At 38.9% G+C, this 21,190-nt stretch overlaps 2 protein-coding genes across 2 annotated transcripts; one reads left to right on the plus strand and one right to left on the minus strand.

Moving 5' to 3' along the window:
- The first annotated feature begins 3,024 nt into the window (after positions 1-3,024).
- Positions 3,025-10,539, plus strand: lhfpl5b (LHFPL tetraspan subfamily member 5b). The gene is made up of 4 exons (XM_077607271.1): positions 3,025-3,198; positions 7,921-8,403; positions 9,145-9,381; positions 9,858-10,539. The coding sequence occupies exons 2-4, from the start codon at positions 7,995-7,997 to the stop codon at positions 9,866-9,868; spliced, it is 657 nt and encodes a 218-aa protein (XP_077463397.1). The 5' UTR covers positions 3,025-3,198; positions 7,921-7,994; the 3' UTR covers positions 9,869-10,539.
- srpk1a (SRSF protein kinase 1a) lies at positions 10,454-20,988 on the minus strand. Its single transcript, XM_077607259.1, has 16 exons — positions 20,864-20,988; positions 19,673-19,727; positions 18,263-18,390; positions 18,031-18,139; positions 17,852-17,939; positions 17,648-17,735; positions 16,339-16,445; positions 15,949-16,114; positions 15,846-15,871; positions 15,475-15,700; positions 15,115-15,405; positions 14,940-15,040; positions 13,982-14,089; positions 13,737-13,806; positions 12,362-12,454; positions 10,454-11,392 (listed from the first exon to the last, which is right to left on the minus strand). The coding sequence occupies exons 1-16, from the start codon at positions 20,949-20,951 to the stop codon at positions 11,208-11,210; spliced, it is 1,929 nt and encodes a 642-aa protein (XP_077463385.1). The 5' UTR covers positions 20,952-20,988; the 3' UTR covers positions 10,454-11,207.
- Positions 20,989-21,190: the final 202 nt, after the last annotated feature.

Consider the following 21,190-nt stretch of genomic DNA (forward strand, 5'->3'; position numbering starts at 1 on the left):
TTTACGCTAAAGTAGGGTTCGGTGAATGCGCATATGAAACTGGTGGGGTTCGGTAGCTCCAACAAGGCTAAGAACCACTGCTAATAAGCAATTTGGCACTTATGCAACTTCAAAACATTACATGATCGGGGGTGTACTTTCATATTTCTTATTTTGACATGGTGTGAAAATGTCGGTCCTTCAACTCACCGAGCTGTCGTCGTGTACATAAACTTGGCAAATTTTGATCTTGTGCATGTGTTAGCAAAGTGGACAAGTCAGCCCTTTATTTTAGCTGATGAGCACTATGGGCCATATTGCTTGACATGTTCTTTTAGAGATAGTGAGTTACCGGATGGAGCATGTAGCATCTTTCCTTTCTTCTCCAATGACGCAAAAAGCTGTGCTGCAGTAGTTCTCTGACATTTTACGCCAAGTACCAGCTAAAATATAATTAGTTGGAACAAAAGCACAAAACATGACATCATGATTCAATTCAATTGTGCATGCAAAATAGGTTTTAAAATTGTATCTAAATGTTGGAAAAGAAACAGCATTTCCACTTATAAGATGAATAGCGTCCACACTTGGAGAACCACTGCTTGTACGGTACGGCTTTCCCGCACCACACACTTCCCATTTTTATGCCGGCTGGGTGCCAAACCTCTCCAGGTCTCTGACTTGCATGCTGATTACATTTCCAAACCAGATGTTGGACATGATTGTCGTCACGCTGTGGTTTGTGAAATGCTTTGTAATGGATTGCCTTAACCTGAGATTAAAGACAAATGATGACCATTTTGCCCCGTGTCCTCACTACGGTCAAATGGAATATATAACGGGACAATACAGCCATCGGAAAACGATCAAACTCAGTTTTAAAAATGTGATGTCATTTATCGTGGAAAATATCTTATCGAGTAGTTACCGGGTTGGCCTCGCAGTTCTAGGGTCAAGGGTTCGATCCCATTTGGGGTCCTCGCTGTGTGGAGAGTGCAAGTTCTCCCGGGCTTGCGTGTCTTTTCTCGGGGTTATCTGCTTTCCTCTAACATTGCAAAAACATGCAGGGCAGACTGGTTGAACAAGCAATTGTTTTTATAATATCTTTCCACAAGAAGCACTTTTTGACCAAATCACAATTTTTATTTATAATAATAATAATCAGACATAGGCTTTGTCATCATCATTGATTCGTCAAAAGCCTAATTGTCATCATACCCAGCTGCGTATGACGAAATTGGTGAGGTGATTTGTTGCTCAGGGAACATTGAATCAGTTTTAGGAGTCTTTAGGGAACTTTGAAAGGGGGGGTGTTCATTCCAAAAACTTTCACCAAATGGCCTTTTATTTTGGAACTCATTTTACTAGGTCCCATTTCTATGGCTTATCATTTGACAAAGTATTACAAGGGAATTATCTGAAATGGGCCCCTTCAGGATCTTTGTCGGATGGGCAACATCATATTGCAAAGCGTTTGGCCTTATGTGAACAGAAAATAGCATCAAAGTTTGATGATAATAAGGAGGATTTACCACAGAAGGAAAGGGGTGGCGACAGCCCACATTTTTTTTTCATGACTATCCTGCCCATCCATCCACCCCCCCCCCCCCCCCCCCCACACACACACACACACACACACAATCAATTTTCAATGGTTTAACAACATATGGAGTTATTATTTCCAAAACAAATAGAACATTCTATTCCCATTCTGGGTATTCTGTAGGGGTATTTGTGTTGTGAACAACATTATAATGAGATTTCCATTGCATTGTAGCATCTTTTATTTATATCGCTATAAAGCTCCTTTGAGAGAGGATGAACATTCCTTTTTGCTTTGCATACAATGTTCTTTGTGCCCCCCAATGAAATGTACCATGAACAAATCAAGGCGTACGTACACTTGGGAAGCGGAGAACTGCTGTGGAAGGCATAAATGAGGAGCTTTAGCTTTCCTGTCTTTACATGGAGCCAAAACCTCCCCTGACCACCCACTTAAGGCCTGGATTTTGACAGGCAAACAGGAAGAAAAACAATAGCTAATAACATAGAATTAAATTCTACTTGAATCGAACATTTCAAATGTATACTGCAAGAAAAAAAAGACTTAGACATAGTCAATTATACATTACAGTAGAGTCATATTCCTGCCCTATATTTACAGTTGAGAGAAAAATGATGCTTACTCTTTGGATACACTTGGAACTTCTGCATAAATTGGATTGGATTGGATAACTTTATTCATGACCATGTATTTTGCGGGAGGAAAAGACTGTATTGCAAGGCTTTTTTGCCTTTAAAAAAAAAGACCCTTAATACTAAGGCTATTTTTCGTTTTTTTTTTAAGTAGACCGTGCTCAGTAAGGATTTTAAAAAATGACAATGTAAAGTAAGGCTTTTTTCTCCTAAAAGAAAACGTTTATGTATTGTATGTCATATATTTGTTAAAAAATTACAACGTATTGTATGTCTTTTTTTCTTTTAAAAAAATGACCATGTATAGTAAGGCTATTTTTGATTTTTAAAAAAAGAAAAAAAAGAAAGCCTGTTTTTCATAAAAAAGAAACAAAAACGACAATGTATAGTAAGGCTTTATTTTTGAAAAAGACCATTCTTATGAAGGCTTTTTTTCTTCATAAAAAAAGGCCACATATAGTAAGGTTTTTATTTGTTTAAAAATGTACTATGTTTAGGACGGCTTTGATTTGTCAAAAAAGACCATGTATATAATAAGGGTTATGTTTGTTTAAAAAAGACCATGTATAGTAAAGATTTTTTTGCTTCAAAAAAGACATTGTATAGTAAGGGTTTTTTTGTTTAAAAAAAAAAGACTGTCACGTTTGGTTGGAGTTTTGGGTGGATGTGTGCGTGTTTTTCATTGTGTGTGCTGTCCAGGTGATTGTGTGTGTTTCGCCTCATGTGCCCCTCGGGGCTACCTTTCCTTTATGTGGCCAGGTGTGTGTGATTGGTAATCAGCCCTAGTGTGTGTATTTAAACCCTGTGTTCAGGAATGTCTGGTTGTGGGATTTTTGCTTTGATTTGGTCATGCCGTCGCCCCCGTCAGTGTGCGTATGTGCTATCCCAGTTAGGTTTGTTTCTTTGTTGATTTTTACTAAGTCCTTAGTTTGTGCACGAGCACTTCATTTTATCGCTCCTTTCCTGCTATCTGTGTCCCACTCCGCTTCGCAACCGAAGACGTATCATGACAAAGACCGTAGGGTAAGGTTTATACTATTTGTTGAAAAATAACAAAGTATAGTAAATATTTTTTTCTTAAAAGACCATGTATAGTAAGGCTTTTATTTGTTAAAAACAACACATATGTAGTAAGACTTATACTATTTGTTGAAAAATAAAAAAGTGTAGTAAAGATTTTGTCTTAAAAGACAATGTATAGTAAGGCTTTTATTTGTGAAAAAAGACCACATAGTAAGACTTATATTTGTTAAAAAAAAGACCATGTATTGCAAGGCTTTTATTTGTCAAACAAGACCATGGCTTATATTTGTTTAAAAAAATAACAAGGTATACAGTATAGATTAAGGCTTTTATTTGAAAAAGAAAAAAAAATAACATGCATACTAAGACTTGTTTTAATAAAGAAAGAAAAAAACTGGATCATGTATAGACAGGCTTTTATTTGTTCGGAAAAAAGACAACGTATGTAAGTTTTGATTTGTTTAAAAGAATAACCAAGTACTATAGTAAGACTATTTATGTAAAAAAAAAATACCATGTATAGTAAAGCTTTTATTTGTTAAAAGGCTTGTAAAGGTTAGTAAGGCTTGTTTTTCTATAAAAATGAAAAAGAAAAAAAAGAAAATAAAGTTTACCATGTATAGTCAGGCTATTATTTGTTTGAAAAAAAGACAATGTATGTAAGCTTGAATTTGTTTAAAAGAATAAGTATAGTAAGGCTATTTTTGTATATAAAAAAAGACCATGTAAAGTAAAGCTTTTATTTGTCAAAAAAATGAACATGCATATAAGGCTTGTTTTATATATAAAAAAGAAAAAAGGCTATTTTTGTATTTTAAAAAAATACAATAAAAAAGACCATGTATTGCAAAGCTTTTTTGTATAGTAAGGCCTATATTTTTTTTTAAAAATAACAATGTATAGTAAAGATTTTTTTCTTTCAAAAAAAATCCATGTATATAGTAAGGCTTATGTTTGTTTAAAAAAACAATGTATAGTAAAGTTTTTTTCTTTTTAAAAAAGACCATGTATATATAGTAAGGCTTTTTTCTTTAAAAAATCGACATAGTATAGTAAGGCTAAGAAAGTCGGAGAATAAATCTGACTTCTGATTCTGCTCCTAGTTATTGCTGTGGTCCAGTGGCAAAAATATTGGTTCAGAACTTGAGGTGGGAGTCAGGAGTGAGTTCAATTCCACTCTTTGCAATTCTCAAATTGTTTATTGAGGTAATGAAAAGGATAAATATAACTTCCAATCACTTCATTTCAGAAGTCACTGTGGTCCAGTTGCAAAGACAAATGGTCAGAACTTCTGGTGGACTCAAGTTCAAATCAGGAGTGAGTTCAATTCCACTCTTTGCAATTCTCAAATTGTTTATTGAGGTAATGCAAAGGATAGATATAACTTCCAATCACATCATTTCAGAAGTCACTGTGGTCCAGTGGCAAAGACAATGGGTCAGAACTTCAGGTGGACTCAAGTTCAAATCAGGGATGAGTTCAATTCCTCTCTTTGCAAATCTCAAATTGTTTATTTAGGTAATGAAAAGGATAGATATAACTTCCAATCACATCATTTCAGAAGTCACTGTGGTCCAGTGGCAAAGACAATGGGTCAGAACTTCAGGTGGACTCAAGTTCAAATCAGGAATGAGTTCAATTCCTCTCTTTGCAAATCGCAAATTGTTTATTTAGGTAATGAAAATGATAAATATAACTTCCAATCACGTATAGGCGGGCCGCCTCGTGGTGTAGTGGGTAAGTCACCTGCTTGCGACGTGGGTGTCGAGGGTTCACATCCCGGAGTCGCCAGTCAACGAATGCATGGTGTCGGCAGTCGGCCGCAGGCCGACTGTCGAACACCACCAGGAACCCCCCCTCCCAACTGTCTTCCGGTCAGCCGAAGGCTGACCGGAAATATTGTTTTGCTGAAAAAAATGACTAAGTCTTTATTTGAATGAAAAAAGGATTACCCATTTACTGAACTACTAGTGTAGTGATTAGTCAAACGAGAGCGGGATTCGAACCCCATTTCCCACGTGGCAGCCAAATCCACTAACTTGAGGTCTGTCTGACCCATTGTCTTTGCCACTGGACCACAGTGACTTCTGAAATGAGGTGATTGGAAGTTATATTTATCATTTTCATCACCTCAATAAACAATTTGAGATTTGCAAAGAGTGGACTTGAACTCACTCCAGATTTGAACCTGTGTCCAACTGTAATTTCAACCCATTGTTCTTGCCACTGGACCACAGTGACTTCTGAAATGAGGTCATTGGAAGTTATATTTATCATTTTCATCACCTCAATAAACAATTTGAGATTTGCAAAGAGTGGACTTGAACTAACTCCAGATTTGAACTTGTGTCCAACTTCAATTTCAACCCATTGTTCTTGCCACTGGACCACAGTGACTTCTGAAATGAGGTGATTGGAAGTTATATTTATCATTTTCATCACCTCAATAAACAATTTGAGATTTGCAAAGAGTGGACTTGAACCCACTCCAGATTTGAACTTGTGTCCAACTGTAATTTCAACCCATTGTTCTTGCCACTGGACCACAGTGACTTCTGAAATGATGTGATGTGATTGGAAGTTATATTTATCCTTTTCATTACCTAAATAAACAATTTGAGGTTTGCAAAGAGAGGAATTGAACTCATTCCTGATTTGAACTTGAGTCGACCTGAAGTTCTGACCCATTGTCTTTGCCACTGGACCACAGTGACTTCTGAAATGAAGTGATTGGAAGTTATATTTATCCTTTTCATTACCTTAATAAACAATTTGAGAATTGCAAAGAGTGGAATCAAACTCACTTCTGATTTGAACTTGAGTCCACCTGAAATTCTGACCCATTGTCTTTGCCACTGCACCACAGTAAAGTTGGAAGTTGTATTTATCCTTTTCATTACCTCAATAAACAATTTGAGAATTGCAACGAGTGGAATTGAACTCACTCCTGATTGCCGCTTCATATTCTGACCCAATGATTTTGCCAGTGGACCACAGCAACAACTAGAAGGTGAAGAATCAGAAGTCAGATTTATTCTCCAACTCTCTTAGCCTTACTTGCTATGTCATTTTTTAAAGAAAAAAAGCCTTACTATACTATGTCGTTTTTTAAGAAAAAAAGCCTTACTATACTATGTCGTTTTTTAAGAAAAAAAGCCATACTATACTATGTCGTTTTTTAAAGGAAAAAAGCCATACTATACTATGTCGTTTTTTAGGGGGGAAAGCCATACTATACTATGTCGTTTTTTAAAGGAAAAAAGCCATACTATACTATGTCGTTTTTTAGGGGGGAAAGCCATACTATACTATGTCGTTTTTTAGGGGAAAAGCCTTCCTCTACTATGTCGTTTTTCAAGAAAAAAAGCCACGCTATACTATGTCGTTTTTTTAGGGGAAAAAAGCCATACTATACTATGTCGTTTTTTTAGGAAAAAAAGCCTTACTATACTATGTCGTTTTTTAAGAAAAAAAGCCTTACTATACATGGTCTTTTTTTAAACAAAAAAGCCTTATTATACATGGTCATTTTTTAAGAAAAAAGCCTTACTATACATGGTCTTTTTTGTAAATAAAAAGCCTTACTATACTATGTCGTTTTTAAAGACAAAAAAGCCTTACTATACTGTGTCGTTTTTAAAGAAAATAAGCCTTACTATACTATGTCGTCTTTAAAGAAAAAAGCTTATACTATGTTGTTTTTTAAGAAAAAAGCCTTACAATACTATGTCATTTTTTAAGAAAAAAAGCCTTACTATATTATGTCGTCTTTTAAGAAAAACGCTTTACTGTACATGGTCGTTTTTTTTAAATAAAAAAGCCTTACTATACATGGTCATTTTTTAATAAAAACCCTTAATATACATGGTCATATTTAAAGAAAAAAGCCTGACTATATATACATAGTATTTATTTTTTAAACAAATAAAAGCTTTACTTTACATAGACCACTTTTTTTTAAAGAAAAAGCCTTACGATGTCCAGCCATTCAAGTCATTTTGCATGCCAGCTTTACGTTTGTACCAAATCTCGGGGTATTCTTTGCTCAGTTATGAAGCACGTCTAATAAGATGAATAAATATTTGACATTATCGTCGACAAGGAAAAAGAGTGTCGCCAAACTTTCGTCAAAACATATATTGTATTTGTTTAAAAAAATGAACATGCATGGTAAGGCTGGTTTTAATAAAGAAAGAAAAAAGTTTGCCAGCCCTGTATAGTCGGGCTTTTATTTGTTTAAAAGAAAGAGACCATTTATAGTAAGTTTTTATTTGTACGTGCATATGGATCTTTTTTTAGCAAAACAGTCTGACTCGGTTGTGCGTGTCTCTGCCCCCCAGTTAATTTAGAGCTACACTGCCCCCCTTTGGACAAAATGGCAAATGTCGAACAGAAAAGTTAAGGTTTCCACATGCCCCACACTCGGAGTGAATTGGGCATCTCGCACTTTCAGTCGCACTGAAACATAATCCTTCCCTGCCAGTCCTCCCAGTTGAAATGAATTATGTTGTCAATGGCAGCCAGTGGGTTAAATACTTTGTGAAACTTCAAAAATAATCCTAATGATGTGCCATTATCCTCGTGGATGGTCTATTTGTAATTAATCTCACTTTTAACAATGTATTATTGTATGTTTTGATCTAAAAAAAAAACGATATCCAGTATATATTCAACATCATGTCCTTACGCCGACGTCACGCCCGACATCCTGCCACTGTCCAGAGTTCTGAAAGCCGAGGGCAAATGAGCCGCCCAATCAAACAGGTGTGCGTCTTGCTGGCGGGCGGGCGGGCGTCATGGACCTGCTTCCGGCCCAGGAAGCGGCGCGCATCTACCACACCAACTACGTGAGGAACTCCCGGGCCATCGGCGCCCTGTGGGCCGTGTTCACCACGTGCTTCGTCATCATCACGGTGGTGGTCTTCATCCAGCCCTTCTGGATCGGCGACAGCGTCAACACGCCGCAGGCGGGCTACTTCGGCCTCTTCCACTACTGCATCGGCAACGCGCTCACCTCGGAGCTCGTGTGCAAGGGCAGCCTGCTGGACTTCGGATCCATCCCGTCCCCGGCCTTCCGCACCGCCATGTTCTTCGTGGCCACCTCCATGCTGCTGGTGGTGGGCACCGTGGTCTGCTTCAGCCTCTTCTTCTTCTGCAACACAGGCAGCGTTTTCAAAATATGCGCCTGGATGCAATTGGCCTCAGGTAAAACAGCAATTTACTATGATTTTTTTTCTTTTTTCCTCCCTGGGTGGGTCTTCATGACTTACCTCCACGTTGCCCAGAGTGTATAGTAACTATACACTATACTAGTATAGTTCATCCTCGTAAGATAGAAAATTGCAATGTTTTTGAGTTAGGGATGACTAGCAATGAGTGATCATATCTAACTGCTATTGACGGCGATAGATGTCCAATCCATTTTTACTGGGAGTTACACAGTCAAATCGGATTTGCTGTTATTGGCATCTAGTGAGTTAAGGAAATAAGTGATTGATTCACCACATGACAGCTGTCATAAAAAGCATTTAAATAAAGTGTAGCCTCTGGGGTGAAGTTGGCTGACTCTGTCATCTTCAGTATTGGGAAACAAAGGCTGGGCATACTGGTTCATGTTACAGAAAGGCATTGTTTCTTTGGGCGTTTGGTTACTGTGCGCACACTGACACCTCTAGGGCCACAGAGGGGGGTCTATAGTTACATGTTAGTCACCTTTTACGGTGTCTTTTCAATGATACATTCACACCTTCTACAATATTGTGATGACACGACAGGAAGCCATGACCTGAAGCTACAAAAATGGATTTGAACCCCTCTAACAAGGGACTTGACGTTTAGTGGCATACTAAACAGTAGATATTGTAAACACTAAGACCCATTCTGAGGAAAAGACATTTTTTCTCATATGATAATCTTGGATGCAAATATTTGTGATGCTATCGGCAGCTGTTTTGATGGTGATGGGCTGCATGATCTACCCCGACGGCTGGGATGCCCCTGAGGTGAAGAGGATGTGTGGCCAGCGGACTGACAAGTACAGCCTGGGCAACTGCACAGTGCGCTGGGCCTACATCTTGGCCATCATTAGCATCCTGGACGCTCTCCTGCTGGCCTTTCTCTCCTTCACGTTGGGTAGCAGGCAGGACAAGCTGCTGCCAGAGGATTTTGAGCTGGATGGCGCAGGTAGGAAGAAGCACATCCAAAGCAAATTTAACCCAAACACCAGTTCTAAGGGAAAAAAGGCTTACTATACAAGGTCTTTTTAAGAGGAAAAATCCTTCCAATACATAAAGTACATATTAATTTACAGGATCATTTTTCTCCAACAAATAAAGGACTTACTCTACATAATCCCCCCCCCCCAAAAATGCCTTACTAAACATAGCCTTTTTTCTGCATAAATACATGGTCATTTATTCAACTATTTTTTTTATATGAAGACCGCCAGTCACCAGTTTTCTTGTTATACTACGAACTTAACCAGCTTACAATGGTATGCCATTTAGCTAACTTCTCCAACATCGTCAGTGTTGTTTTGATACTCAACACACAAGATGCAGACTCTTAAAAAATGCAGAAGAAATTACTGAGTAAACCTTAGGGGGGGAAACAAACTGTACAGATCTAACTATTTTTGTTTGTTTGTTTTTACTTCACAGAAAACCCCTGATGGAACAAAAACCTATTTTCTGCAGCAATGCAACAGTTTGCAAGATAGAAAACTTCACGATTTGGTGCTGGAGCATCATTTTTATTCTAGGCTGAGCGTTTCACTTTTACTAACACGCACACGCACACACACACACACAAACACTACGGTCCTTGTTGGCCACAAACATATCCATCATGACCAAGCAAACATCTTCAGTCTGCTTATTAAAACACAGCTACCTAGCTATGTCTCGTTACCTAAGATATAAGATTTGTCCAAAAAAACTGTACATAACTGTCATATATATTCATAGAAAGGCAAACTCTTTGGTACAGATATACAGTATACAATTTCTTTTCCATTTCGATGGGCTTCCTGTTGCACCCGGCTCCTCAATTGTCAGTTAATTCCCAACTGAAAAATTTCTAGGCATGCGTTTAGCACAAAACATATTTCTTTTACTATCAATGGCAGTGCAGTGACATATACTGACAGGAAGAACTTTCAGTTGTGTGCTGTGAAGTTTTGTTTTAAATAGAAACTATGTGCCTTGACTCAATTAAGGTGCAGGAATACCAAGTCTGGAAGAACGCCAGAATGCAATGACAATGAAAGAGCTTGTTTATTCTAGGCTATGTTGAATTATGAATTATGGCTTAAAAAAACACCAAATAAATCTTCGATGTGTGGAAAAATACTATATTTGCAAATCCTTTCAGAGTACACTTTAAGGTGAATGCAGTAAAAGCACAAGGTTAGTTGCGCTTATTCACATATTTGCACCGTTCTCAAATGAATGGAAGTTGAAAGGAATTCGCAAATTATTGCAGCCGTCATTATTATTAATCAACTAATACAGTGCGTAAAAACGGATTGGGCAGCTAGAGACGAGACCCCCGTGTCTAACCTCAATAAAATCTTTCTGGAGAAATGTTGCAAGAACGAAACCAGTCAGTGTACATGCCGTCCCCGTGTGCAATTTCCTAAGCCTTCTTTACAAATACAAAAAAAATGTCCGTCATACAGGTTTAATTGAAGTTAGAAGAACCAGTTAAAAAGAAATGGAAAAAAAAAAACGCACTGACGAGGCTGCGGGGACACGGCTACATAACCTTAGTTTGTCTGGGTTGGTTTTAGTGCAGGAGTAGACCAAACAAGGAAGAGTCACTTGTAGGTTGTCCAGGTCGGACACAGCAGTGGACGCCGACCGAGGAACATCCCATCCCACGCCGAGAGAAGAACCGACACGTATGGAAATCAAAGAACAACAACGGAAATAAATATTTATAATACGATATGCCCGAACTGGAAAGTGATCTGTTGCATTCTCCGGAGAGAGTGGAAAGGAGGAGGTCTACTAGCGGGCCAGCCAGGGGTGACGGAGGCAGTCCGCCGCTGTGGCCCTCTTGTCGGGAACCAGCTCCAGCATGGGGAGCAGAAAATCGGCAAAGCACTCGGCCTCTGGGCGGGGCCATTCGTACTTGTCCACCAGCACCTCCAGCAACCCCCATGGCTTTAGCTTGGTGATGTGCTTTAAGTCCCCTGCGGAAAGACAAATTCTTTTTCAATCCACTTCCTGTCTGAGAAGATTGTTTTCTTGTCAAGTGCTACCATTATTTAAAACAAGCAGAGGGGCCCGACTTCGCCAGTCCCACTTGCTTGGGCGACAAAGCCTCAGCACTTTCGATCCAAAATCGAGTGTTTTTATCGATTTTTAGCTCTGCAATACAGATGACTTGGAATAGGACATGCATGCAATGTTTGTCTCTGTATTGTTCAATAGAAAAGCAGAGAATTATTGGTCTGGATGGTTTACATGTACCAGAAAATTGACCCAAAGTTGTAAAAGGCTACCCTCAAACTTGCCGACCATCTTTGGTTTTTTGAAGGAGCTGAAACGGAAACCAACACTTGCTCTTTACCTGGACAAGAAACACCAATTGAAGTAGCAGAAGCCGGGCCCCTTTGCTTGTTAGATGTAGCAGCCGTAAAACGTGCAGAACTTAGTAGTAGGTTGTTTTTGAGAATGACTCGAGTGTCCAAAATCAAGGGTTTTTATCGATTCTTAGCTATGTGGGGCCATTGACCTGGAAAAAGATAGGCTTAAAATGTTTGCATGTTGCTGGTGATTTAAATACACAAAGTATTTTTCTATAAAAGTTTCGCATGTACCGAAAAAATGAGCCCAAAGTTGCACTTTTTGACCTTAAAATGCGACCCGCAGTTCGAAAATTTTTGGGGGGGAAAAAACGGGCCCAAATTCAAAAATCCAGCACGGTAATATCCTAGAGCCGCACATTTGCCATTTTTGGTTCGAAGCCGCATTCAAATCGGATGTACGGTGTTGGCTCCATTTTGTCCGATGTTAACGGACAAACACACTCAGAAATAGTAATATGTATAGATAGATACACAACTGCACTTAAACATTTAATAGACGAAATTACCTGCTTTCAAGTTTGAACTTCATACTTTATATTTCATATTTTATTTAGGGCTATTTATTTTTACCTTTCTTGGTGAAAAAATCCTTGGAATATTTTCCATTCATTATGAGTTTGCGTGGGACACTCCCCAGCAGTTCAATGATCAGCGCTATATGGTCTACACCACACAGATTTGGGAGGGAGAGAAAGACAAAGAAAAAACATGGACAAAACAGTCAGTGCCAGACAAGTAGCATACCTTTCTTTGTGAAGTATTCCTGTGAGTATTTTCCACTCAGAGCAAAGTGGCGAGGAACTCTACCGAGCAACTCGATCATGAGCGCAAGGTGGTCTGGAGACAAGGCCGGTCAGAAGCACAGCAATGAGAAAGAGATGGAGAAAAAAAAGGAGATGGCAAAACAGTCATGTGCATTGCTTGGCAATGGACGAGGATGACAGCTTGACATGGAAGATGACGATAACTTGGTAAGAACTTTCTGTTGTATGCTAACTGAAATTAAGCTCGCTGTCGGCCAGGCAGACAGGCAATACTGAATTCTTTTCTCTAATGCCGAATCACTTGTCATTTCAAAAACACTTATCTTGCATTAAGTGGTGTTGTTTGTCTAGGAATAAGCAGCACAGGCCCCTAAATGGAATTTCACTGCTTGACCAACATATTTTGCGTTGTGTGTGAATTAGGGTGTTTAGAGTCATTACTTATTTTCTGTATTAGAACTCACCATGGCCCTAATAGAACTATTTCGGTGAATCATTTTTTTAATAGTATTGGATATATTGAATATGAAACGCAATCTGTTTTTATGTCCTGAAGTGTTTGAAAAAAAATCCAAATGTCGTTTTGTTAGTAACCTTAGCTAAATATTTTTAAATATTATTTTAAAAGATAAATTGTTCAGCTGACAGCTATTCGAACTATAATTTAAATATTTTCTCATGGTATTATTTCGAATATCAGTATTGAGGTACTGTATGCAAGTATTGAATTGAAGTCAAAATGTTGTCGATGTATAGACGTACGTACAATTTTGGAAATTATGTAAGTCTCATGGGAAATGCCGCAGAGTACACAGAGGAAAACAAAGTGAGTGTATTCTAACACGCTTCAGCAAATCAAGTCACAACAGAGAACATGAAGCTGAATGAGCAATAACAATAACGATGATGAGAATGAGGACAAGAGGCACGCAGCAGTAGAAAGCAACAGTTGATGGCCCTGTCTCCGCCATTCAAGTGGAGACTCACAGGAATAGTGACAAACCATTTTCACTCAATATAACATTGTGTACTCATAACATGCGTGGAGTGAGTAGTATCATAGAGATCCTCAATTTAAAAGAAAAACTATCATTTAGGCTTATTTATTGTAAACTGAAAATCTGTCCAGATATTAGACAAAAAAGATAAATACAGGGACCAAAGAGAAATCTGAGGCATACCTTCATCCCTGGAATAATCTTCACCAGAATGGGGTTCAAACAAGTAGTCTCCTGTAGCGAGTTCAAAGGCCTGCGGCGACAATATCGTCAGCATCATTATCGAAAACACAAGAATTTGTGAAGCTCAATGCCTTTGAACTTTTAATTCCCTCTCTTTTAACCACAGTCAAGTAAGATAGCTTGTCAAGGTGCATCAGTTTCATATCTCTTATTTGATGGAATATCTGATGTCGTGGGTCTCTTACCATGCAGGCTGAGCTCCAAATATCTGCCGGGGTGCTGTAACCAGCACCGATGAGCACCTCTAAGGAGCGGTACTGCCGTGTCTGGATGTCTTCGGTAAAGTGTTTTTGCTGAGAGCAATGCAGGAAAAATAGGGAAAAAATTATTTTGGAACATACATTGTTTTATATTGTATTGATTTGTGGTGAGAAAATGTTTAACTCTGAAAAATGGCATAAAGGTGGAGAAGGTCTGCCCAATTTCTCACACATTAACACAAAGTTTAGAAGTGTTAGATAGCCTGAGCTAAATTAGCACCAAGCAGAGCCCACACAATTTGAGAATCTCTTGGGGTCACGGAAAAGCCAATTCAGGGAAAAGAAATAATAGTCGTATTTTTCATACTGTCTCGTGCTAATTTAAAAGCTCTTTCTCTTTTTCAAACCACCAATTATGAATGGAAAACGGAAGTCTATTTATTTCCTGTTTCTGTCAAAATGTCACAATTAAAAGGAAAAACAAATGGCCGGAGGATATCAGGCCTAAATTGTTTATAGTCAGCATAGTGTTCACCTTGCTGAATCGCGTGACTTACTGTGCGAAAACCACTTGAATTGATCAATCTGGCTCTATGCTTAAGTACTTTAGGCCATGGATCTTAGCCGTTTGTCAATTGCTTGCAATAGCCTTTGCAAGCCAAACATTTCTCCGTTGACAAATAAACCAGCTTGGTTAACCACCACTGCCTTAAAGATACAATATACAGTATAAATTAATCAATTCATTTTGACACTATTGTGCAAAACCCCCCAAAAAGATAATGAAAAATGTATTTTAAATAGGAATTTAGAGTTAGTTTCCCTACCCTACAAGGAAACTAAAGCTGTTCCTATTCTGGCATCTGGAGGATAGTGTGTGTTTGTTTCTGGAAGGCCTGATTGGTAACAAGGAAATCCCTCAGGTCCCGATAGGACGACTCACCACCCAGCAAGCATTTCCCAGATCTGCAATCTTGACCTTGATCTTGTCTGCATTGATTGGCTCAAGTGGGTTGACCAGCAGGGATCCCGCGGTTTGCTTGCCTACGTCAAACCCGAGACAAGTTAGCTCTAAAAAGATCTGGCTGAAAGAATGCCACAAAAAATTGAAAACATACCATTTTGCAGACTTTCGTCACTTTCATCTTCTCCCTGTTCTCGACAAATGTTCCCTTGGATTTCCTCCTGCAGGCCGACAGAAAAGTGCCTGGGCGACGCCTCGCTGCAGTGAGCTCCCTCGATGTCCTTGAGCTCGGCGCACTCCAAGCCATTGCTGATCGTGTGGTGCTTTTTCTCGAGAGAGTTGCCGTTATGTTGGTCTTCCTCCACCCACCGGGGGAGTCTCTCTTTCACCTCCACATGCCCGTTACAGCTCAGCTCGCACAATTCGTCTTCATTCACGGGGCTCTCTGACAACACAGGGAGAGAACAAACATTCAGCATTTCAATCCTGTGATTTTCAGCAAAAGGCTTCTAACCTTGTAGGTCTTGGTTGCGCATATTCTGTACAGACGTCTGCCTCAACGGTGCACAGGCACGGCCCTTGGGCGACGCCGGCTCCTCGTCGACATCCTCGTCTTCCTCCCTTGGCTCGGTGATCTTTTCCATCTCCTCTAGATCCATGATGCACTTTTCCAGCAATGCCGCTTGTCGCTTTTGCTTCTTTTTTAATTTCTTCTTCTTGTTTTTGGACATTTTGACACTCTGCTCAAATGAGGAAAAATAATCATATGGATCTGTGAATATAGCCATTAGGGTTGCACCGTTCCACATTTCTCCAGCTATCCTTGGCACTCACATTTATATACAGTATATTTAATAGTTTTTTGCACATAATTTGAAGTTGTACCTGTTTTGGAGCCGGTGCGGTGCTAACTGTGAAACAAACAATATGGTTAGTTGAAAAATAATTGTCAGTACATGTGTGTGGACATCCCAAGCACAATTCGTACTTGCTGAGCCTGAAGGAGGTGGCGCTCCCGCCCGCTGCCATTCTGTGGCTTCCGCTGCAAGTTTACGTACATAAGGCTCTTCAACACTCATGAGGATATTCTCAGGCTTGATGTCTGTGTGAATGATCTGACACTTTGTGTGCAAGTAGTCAAGGCCCTGGAGAACCTGAAAGAAAAGTTGGGTTGTGTCAATCCATCCAATTTGAACATTACTTGTTATAACTTAACTGCTTGTGATATTTTCCATGTTTGGTTAGGCCAAATAACATCATCATTTGATGGAAATTTGGACAATGTGAGACAAAAGAAAAAAAACAGGCGCAACTTGAACCTGAGACACTGAGTCACCAGGGTATTAAGGGTGTGTCAGTGTGTTTTGATTGTGCTCACCTGACGAATGATGCTCTTTACACAGGGTAGGGGCAAACCCTGGTAATTTGATTTGATAATCCACTTTAGTAAATGATGGCCCAAAACCTCAAACACCATGCAGACATCTGAATGGAAAAATGTTAAGATAATAACAGGGTCGGGTATCGTTTAATTACAGTTACTACTCAGTACTTTTTAAAATGGTTCCAGAGTTCCCTGTCAAACAAAAGCGGGAATTTGCAAGGGCAGAATAATCATGAATAGGAGCATTAGGAGATGATAAATAAATCAAAATAAAGAATATGTATAGAATTTGTTGAGCTGCCTGATCATAGCTCGTGAAAAGCACTATTGACGTCATGCAGGTATATACGGAACAAACGGGCAGAGTAAAAATAGAAACTGATACCAAAATGTCATTTTTAAATAATTCCATTTAATATATGCTACTCAAAATAATTTTAACATATTATAGTTTGCTAGAGCTGTGCTCACATAATTTGCCATTCATAATCCAATGAAAATCAGTTTTAAAAAGTGTGTGATTGTGATGATCTGTTGCGCGTGGCAAGACCAAACCAGTGAAGCCTCTAGTATCAATGTGGCTCGCTTTAAACAAGAATCATGCATGGGTGTGACCGTAACCTTTCGATGTTACACGGTTAGATGGGAGAAAAACTAACAAAGAACACAAAAGGATAGATGTGAAGTACTTCTAAAAGTATATTATGGTGGAAACTGAAGGTCATACGTGCGTCACAATATACTGGGAATATTGCCCAGCTCTAATCATAGCAGGGACATACAACTAGTTTCACTCATAAATATCTTGAGTTTGACGTTTTATTGTCCTCTGCCGGTTCAAAACAGCCTGCACTTGCGGGATCTAGGAGAAAAAAAAGCTAAGCAGCTAGTATTGAAAAATCTAATTGTCTACGGTAGGTACATTGAAGTTCATCTTTCAAATTGAGTAGTGTATAGATTGAATGGGTTTTATTCCGTATTTTGATCACGATGCATGTAACCAATAGAACGACATTCTGCCGGGACCTATGGCTTGTCGGAGTGAATTGTGAGTATAATGATTCTTATCAGTTTCAAGTTCTTTCAGTTACCACTGTGGCTCTTTCTTTAATTTGCTTTCAAACTACTGTAACAGTAAATATAGAACTAAGCCGATATAGACAAACACTGTTGGTACCTAATATCCTTATCATCTATCTGAAGTGACTTCTGGCTAAATCTAGTTATTTTAAGACCAAAACTCGTCATGCATCTAACATGATCCAGGATGGATCAGTAAGGTGATGAACAGCGATAAGGATACGAGTTCCATTGACACCAGAGATCTTAAAGTCGTCCAACATCTGGACCACCATCTCCCGTTTAGGGTCATCAGGATCAGAGTTTCTCACCTGAGCAGAAACAACTACAATCAGTACGACAGGGGCATAACGGTATTTTGCGTTTGAGAGTGAAATACTGACAGGGTGTGTTCATAATTGTCATCATGATTAAATCTTGCACTTACAGACTTGAGAAGTTTGATCTCGTCCACAGCTGTTTCTGTGTAATGCTCTGCACTCTTGACCACCTTCATTGCAATAAACCTTTTCATCCTATCAAGCAGATGACAAAAACTGTTTTCGGTTCCGGACTTCACTGCTAATCTCTTAGTGCAGAGAAAAAATATATAGCAAAGCTCCCTACTGAATGTCCCAGGCAAGCCAGACGGTCGAGAAGTGACCCCAGCCCAATTTTCGGATGACGTGATATTTTCCATTGTAAAGGTCGCCTACTTTCACGTGATGGTAGCCGCCTGAAGAGAAATTATAGTGTCGCATAGATCAATCTGATAGAACTATTATAAAACTCTTGAATCCTGGAATAGAAAGATTTGATTTTGACATCTAAATTGGGCTAACAAAAAAAGAGGACTAACCTTTGCAATAGTCGTTGGGATCCTCTTGCTCTTCATCATCAGAGCCCAGAATCTCTTCGGGTTCTTCAGGTTCCCGAGGTGAGGATTCGTGTTCAGCTTGCTGCCGACTTCGGGGATTTGCTGGCTGCCTGTTGAAAAGCCATACGCTGCCTTTGCAAAAGCTATGTAACTATGTAATGTAATGTTTTATTTACACTGTTAGGAGTATATTTTGGGTTACAACTGTACTGCAGTATACCGAGAGATTTTTTTTTACACTGCACATTGGGATAGAGACAAATTCAAAAGATTATAAATTCATCAAATTAAGGATTTTAAAACAATGAAAGACTGTACTAAAGATTAAATAGCCACTACAGCCCTGCTGTTTGATCAATCAAATCGTGTTATCTTAAGACAAAGACTACAGGCAAACCAACCATACAAATAGTAAGCTTATGTTCCACAATGAAAAGTTGAAGGATAACACGCACTAAACAAAATAAATATATATATACATACTCTCCTATTTCTAAATTGTAATGCTGTAATTTTAGTCAAATCTGTGTCTTACAACAGTTGAACTGAGTGTTCAAAACCCAAGAGAGTTTGACATTACTTCCACCTAAGATATTAAAGTCTCCACCTCTGCACGAGGTCCATACATGAGCTTAACTGTGCGGTAGCTAAAACTAACGTTAAATTCCTGGATTTTCCTGCATGGAAATTTTGGAGCCTAATTTCTAGCCACCTGCGTGTCGAGAACCTTGATCACAATTGCACTAAATTGGTGATTAAAAATCATGATTATTGATTGCAGTAATTGTGATTAATATTTTGGAAACTTGAGAAAGTGGCCATGTACGAAGGGGACCATACGTGTAGTACTACCAGATTTGAAAGGTTCCAGTCCAATTAGGCTGTTTTCAAAGACTTGGAGTGAGATGCTAAGATTTGCCCTATTTTGACTGAATCTTATTTTGGACGGGATTCTGTAATTTGGGCTTTGGACACAGGACTCTTTATCAAGTAACAACCTTGAGGTGTAATAGATCCTGTTTCTATGCACATGAAGCGCTGAAATTATCAAATATGTTTGATACTCGTTGCCAATGGCACTCAAATTATATCTGAGCATGTGAGGAGCGGATGGTGAAATCCCAAGCGCGGATGATGCTTGAGCGCCAATCGGGCTTCATAACATAAGCGTGCAAGACAGAACTTGAAGTGATATAAAAATAATCACATTCAGACTCTCCACCCAAAACAGCTAGCAGATGTAAAACAACATTTATTTAATTTCCTCATTGTTGCCTAGTGTAATAAATTCACCTTTTGGGCTATGAACAGAGAAAAATCAATAAAGAAAGCCAGTACTAATGTAGCACAAAGAGCAAGATGTGAAACATCTAAAAAGGGATAAAAACTCACTTTTTGCAGGGTTTTTTCGCTTTGCCCCTCTTTTTCCTTGCCTGAAGAGCCAAAACTGTGGGAATAAGAGGGACAATGTTTGTGTTATTGTGCCTGGGCTGATTTACATTACCGCATTAATGAACACAATAAGAAACAGGGAAAAAAATTCTACTAGCGTGGAGAGAAGTAACTGATATTTGCTTTTAATATTTGGTTGCAAATCTTTTGTTGTCAATTCCTGCCTAAAGCCCGTCAGAAAGCGAGAGCAGAAGATTCCCGAATACATCTCAGGTGATTCACTGCCAGAATTCTTTAGTCCAAGCGCTTTCTGGGAATATTTTTCCCTCAGTTGTTTCTCCAATAAGTCAAATGCATGCTCTATCAGATTCAGATCAGGTTATTGGTACGCCTGTTGCGTAACATTCCTCTTTTTATAGCCTTTCCCTAGATCGTAATGCAGAATAATATCTATTTCAGGTAATTTAAGAGCTGTTTTGAGGAAGATTGCTGAAGATTCAAAGAGAAACACAACACGCCAACTTAAATACATTTTCTATGATTGTAACCATCTTCCTATAGAGTTTTGATAAGCTCACCAATGTTTGTTTGCAAATACTAAGGCGTCCTCATTTTTAGAACTATAACATTATTTATATGTATATTGCACATGTTTTCTTAGTCCTGTGAAGCTAGTAAAATATTACTCTGTCTATTGGAAATTTGGTTGATAAGGCAAACATTCAATGATTTATAATTGAGATCACTGAAATTGTCAGATATGTCCAAATGTTGACTTAAAATGTATCCATCAACAGACTCTGAAAAGCAACCGCGCTCCATATCTTTATTACCATAACGTACAGTAATAGCACCAAGTAACCTGCAAGACACGGATATGACAAGATCTCAAGAGAAGTGCAAGTGATTAATAATAGAATAGCATTTTCATGTAAAGCAATAAAAATATAGGGGAAAGGCGTCGTAAATGTCACAGAAAGAGCGAGAAGCTTCTCTATAGCTGGCTAATCCTGACACGGCTATTGCTAGCTCGCCGCGGTTCACTACACGGACAACACACACGCATTCGATTCAACATTAACGCGCGTCCGAGTGCACCAAACGCGCTCGTGTACGGGGATGATAACCATTGACAATGGCGTCACGCTCGCTGGCCAATGTGTTTTCAAACAACGTCGGCCAAACGTTTACCTTTTCTCTCCATGTCGTAGGCGGGAGCCGTTGCCTGTTTAGCAAGCAGCCTGTTACCCACACCACCAGTGTTGAATGCTTTGCGCATGCGCACTGCGTGAGGGACCTCATCTGTTGACGTCAGTGGCTTAGGACGGTGCATTCGATAAAAACGACAAAAAATAAATAAATACAAACGAGCAAAAACAGATGCATACACACATATATAAAAATATAAATGTAATCACGTTTAGTAGACTTGTTTTATTATTAGTCTTTTTTTTTACTGTTGGGCAAATTTCAAAATCATTGTTCGAAATTTATTATTATTGTTAGTCAGTCAAGTTT

This window comes from Stigmatopora argus, chromosome 1 (assembly GCF_051989625.1).
Source record: "Stigmatopora argus isolate UIUO_Sarg chromosome 1, RoL_Sarg_1.0, whole genome shotgun sequence".
Taxonomy (NCBI): Eukaryota; Metazoa; Chordata; class Actinopteri; order Syngnathiformes; family Syngnathidae; genus Stigmatopora; species Stigmatopora argus.

What these genes read in the sequence shown, in the direction of transcription:
- srpk1a (XM_077607259.1), bottom strand. Translation starts at nt 20,951, where the DNA reads ATGCGCAAAGCATTCAACACTGGTGGTGTGGGTAACAGGCTGCTTGCT. An exon ending in CCGCACCGGCTCCAAAACAG is followed by an intron (nt 15,701 to 15,845) that starts GTACAACTTCAA and finishes TCATTTGAGCAG; the next exon opens with AGTGTCAAAATGTCCAAAAA. An exon ending in TTTGGAGCTCAGCCTGCATG is followed by an intron (nt 13,807 to 13,981) that starts GTAAGAGACCCA and finishes TTGTCGCCGCAG; the next exon opens with GCCTTTGAACTCGCTACAGG.
- lhfpl5b (XM_077607271.1), top strand. Translation starts at nt 7,995, where the DNA reads ATGGACCTGCTTCCGGCCCAGGAAGCGGCGCGCATCTACCACACCAAC. An exon ending in CTGGATGCAATTGGCCTCAG is followed by an intron (nt 8,404 to 9,144) that starts GTAAAACAGCAA and finishes TGCTATCGGCAG; the next exon opens with CTGTTTTGATGGTGATGGGC.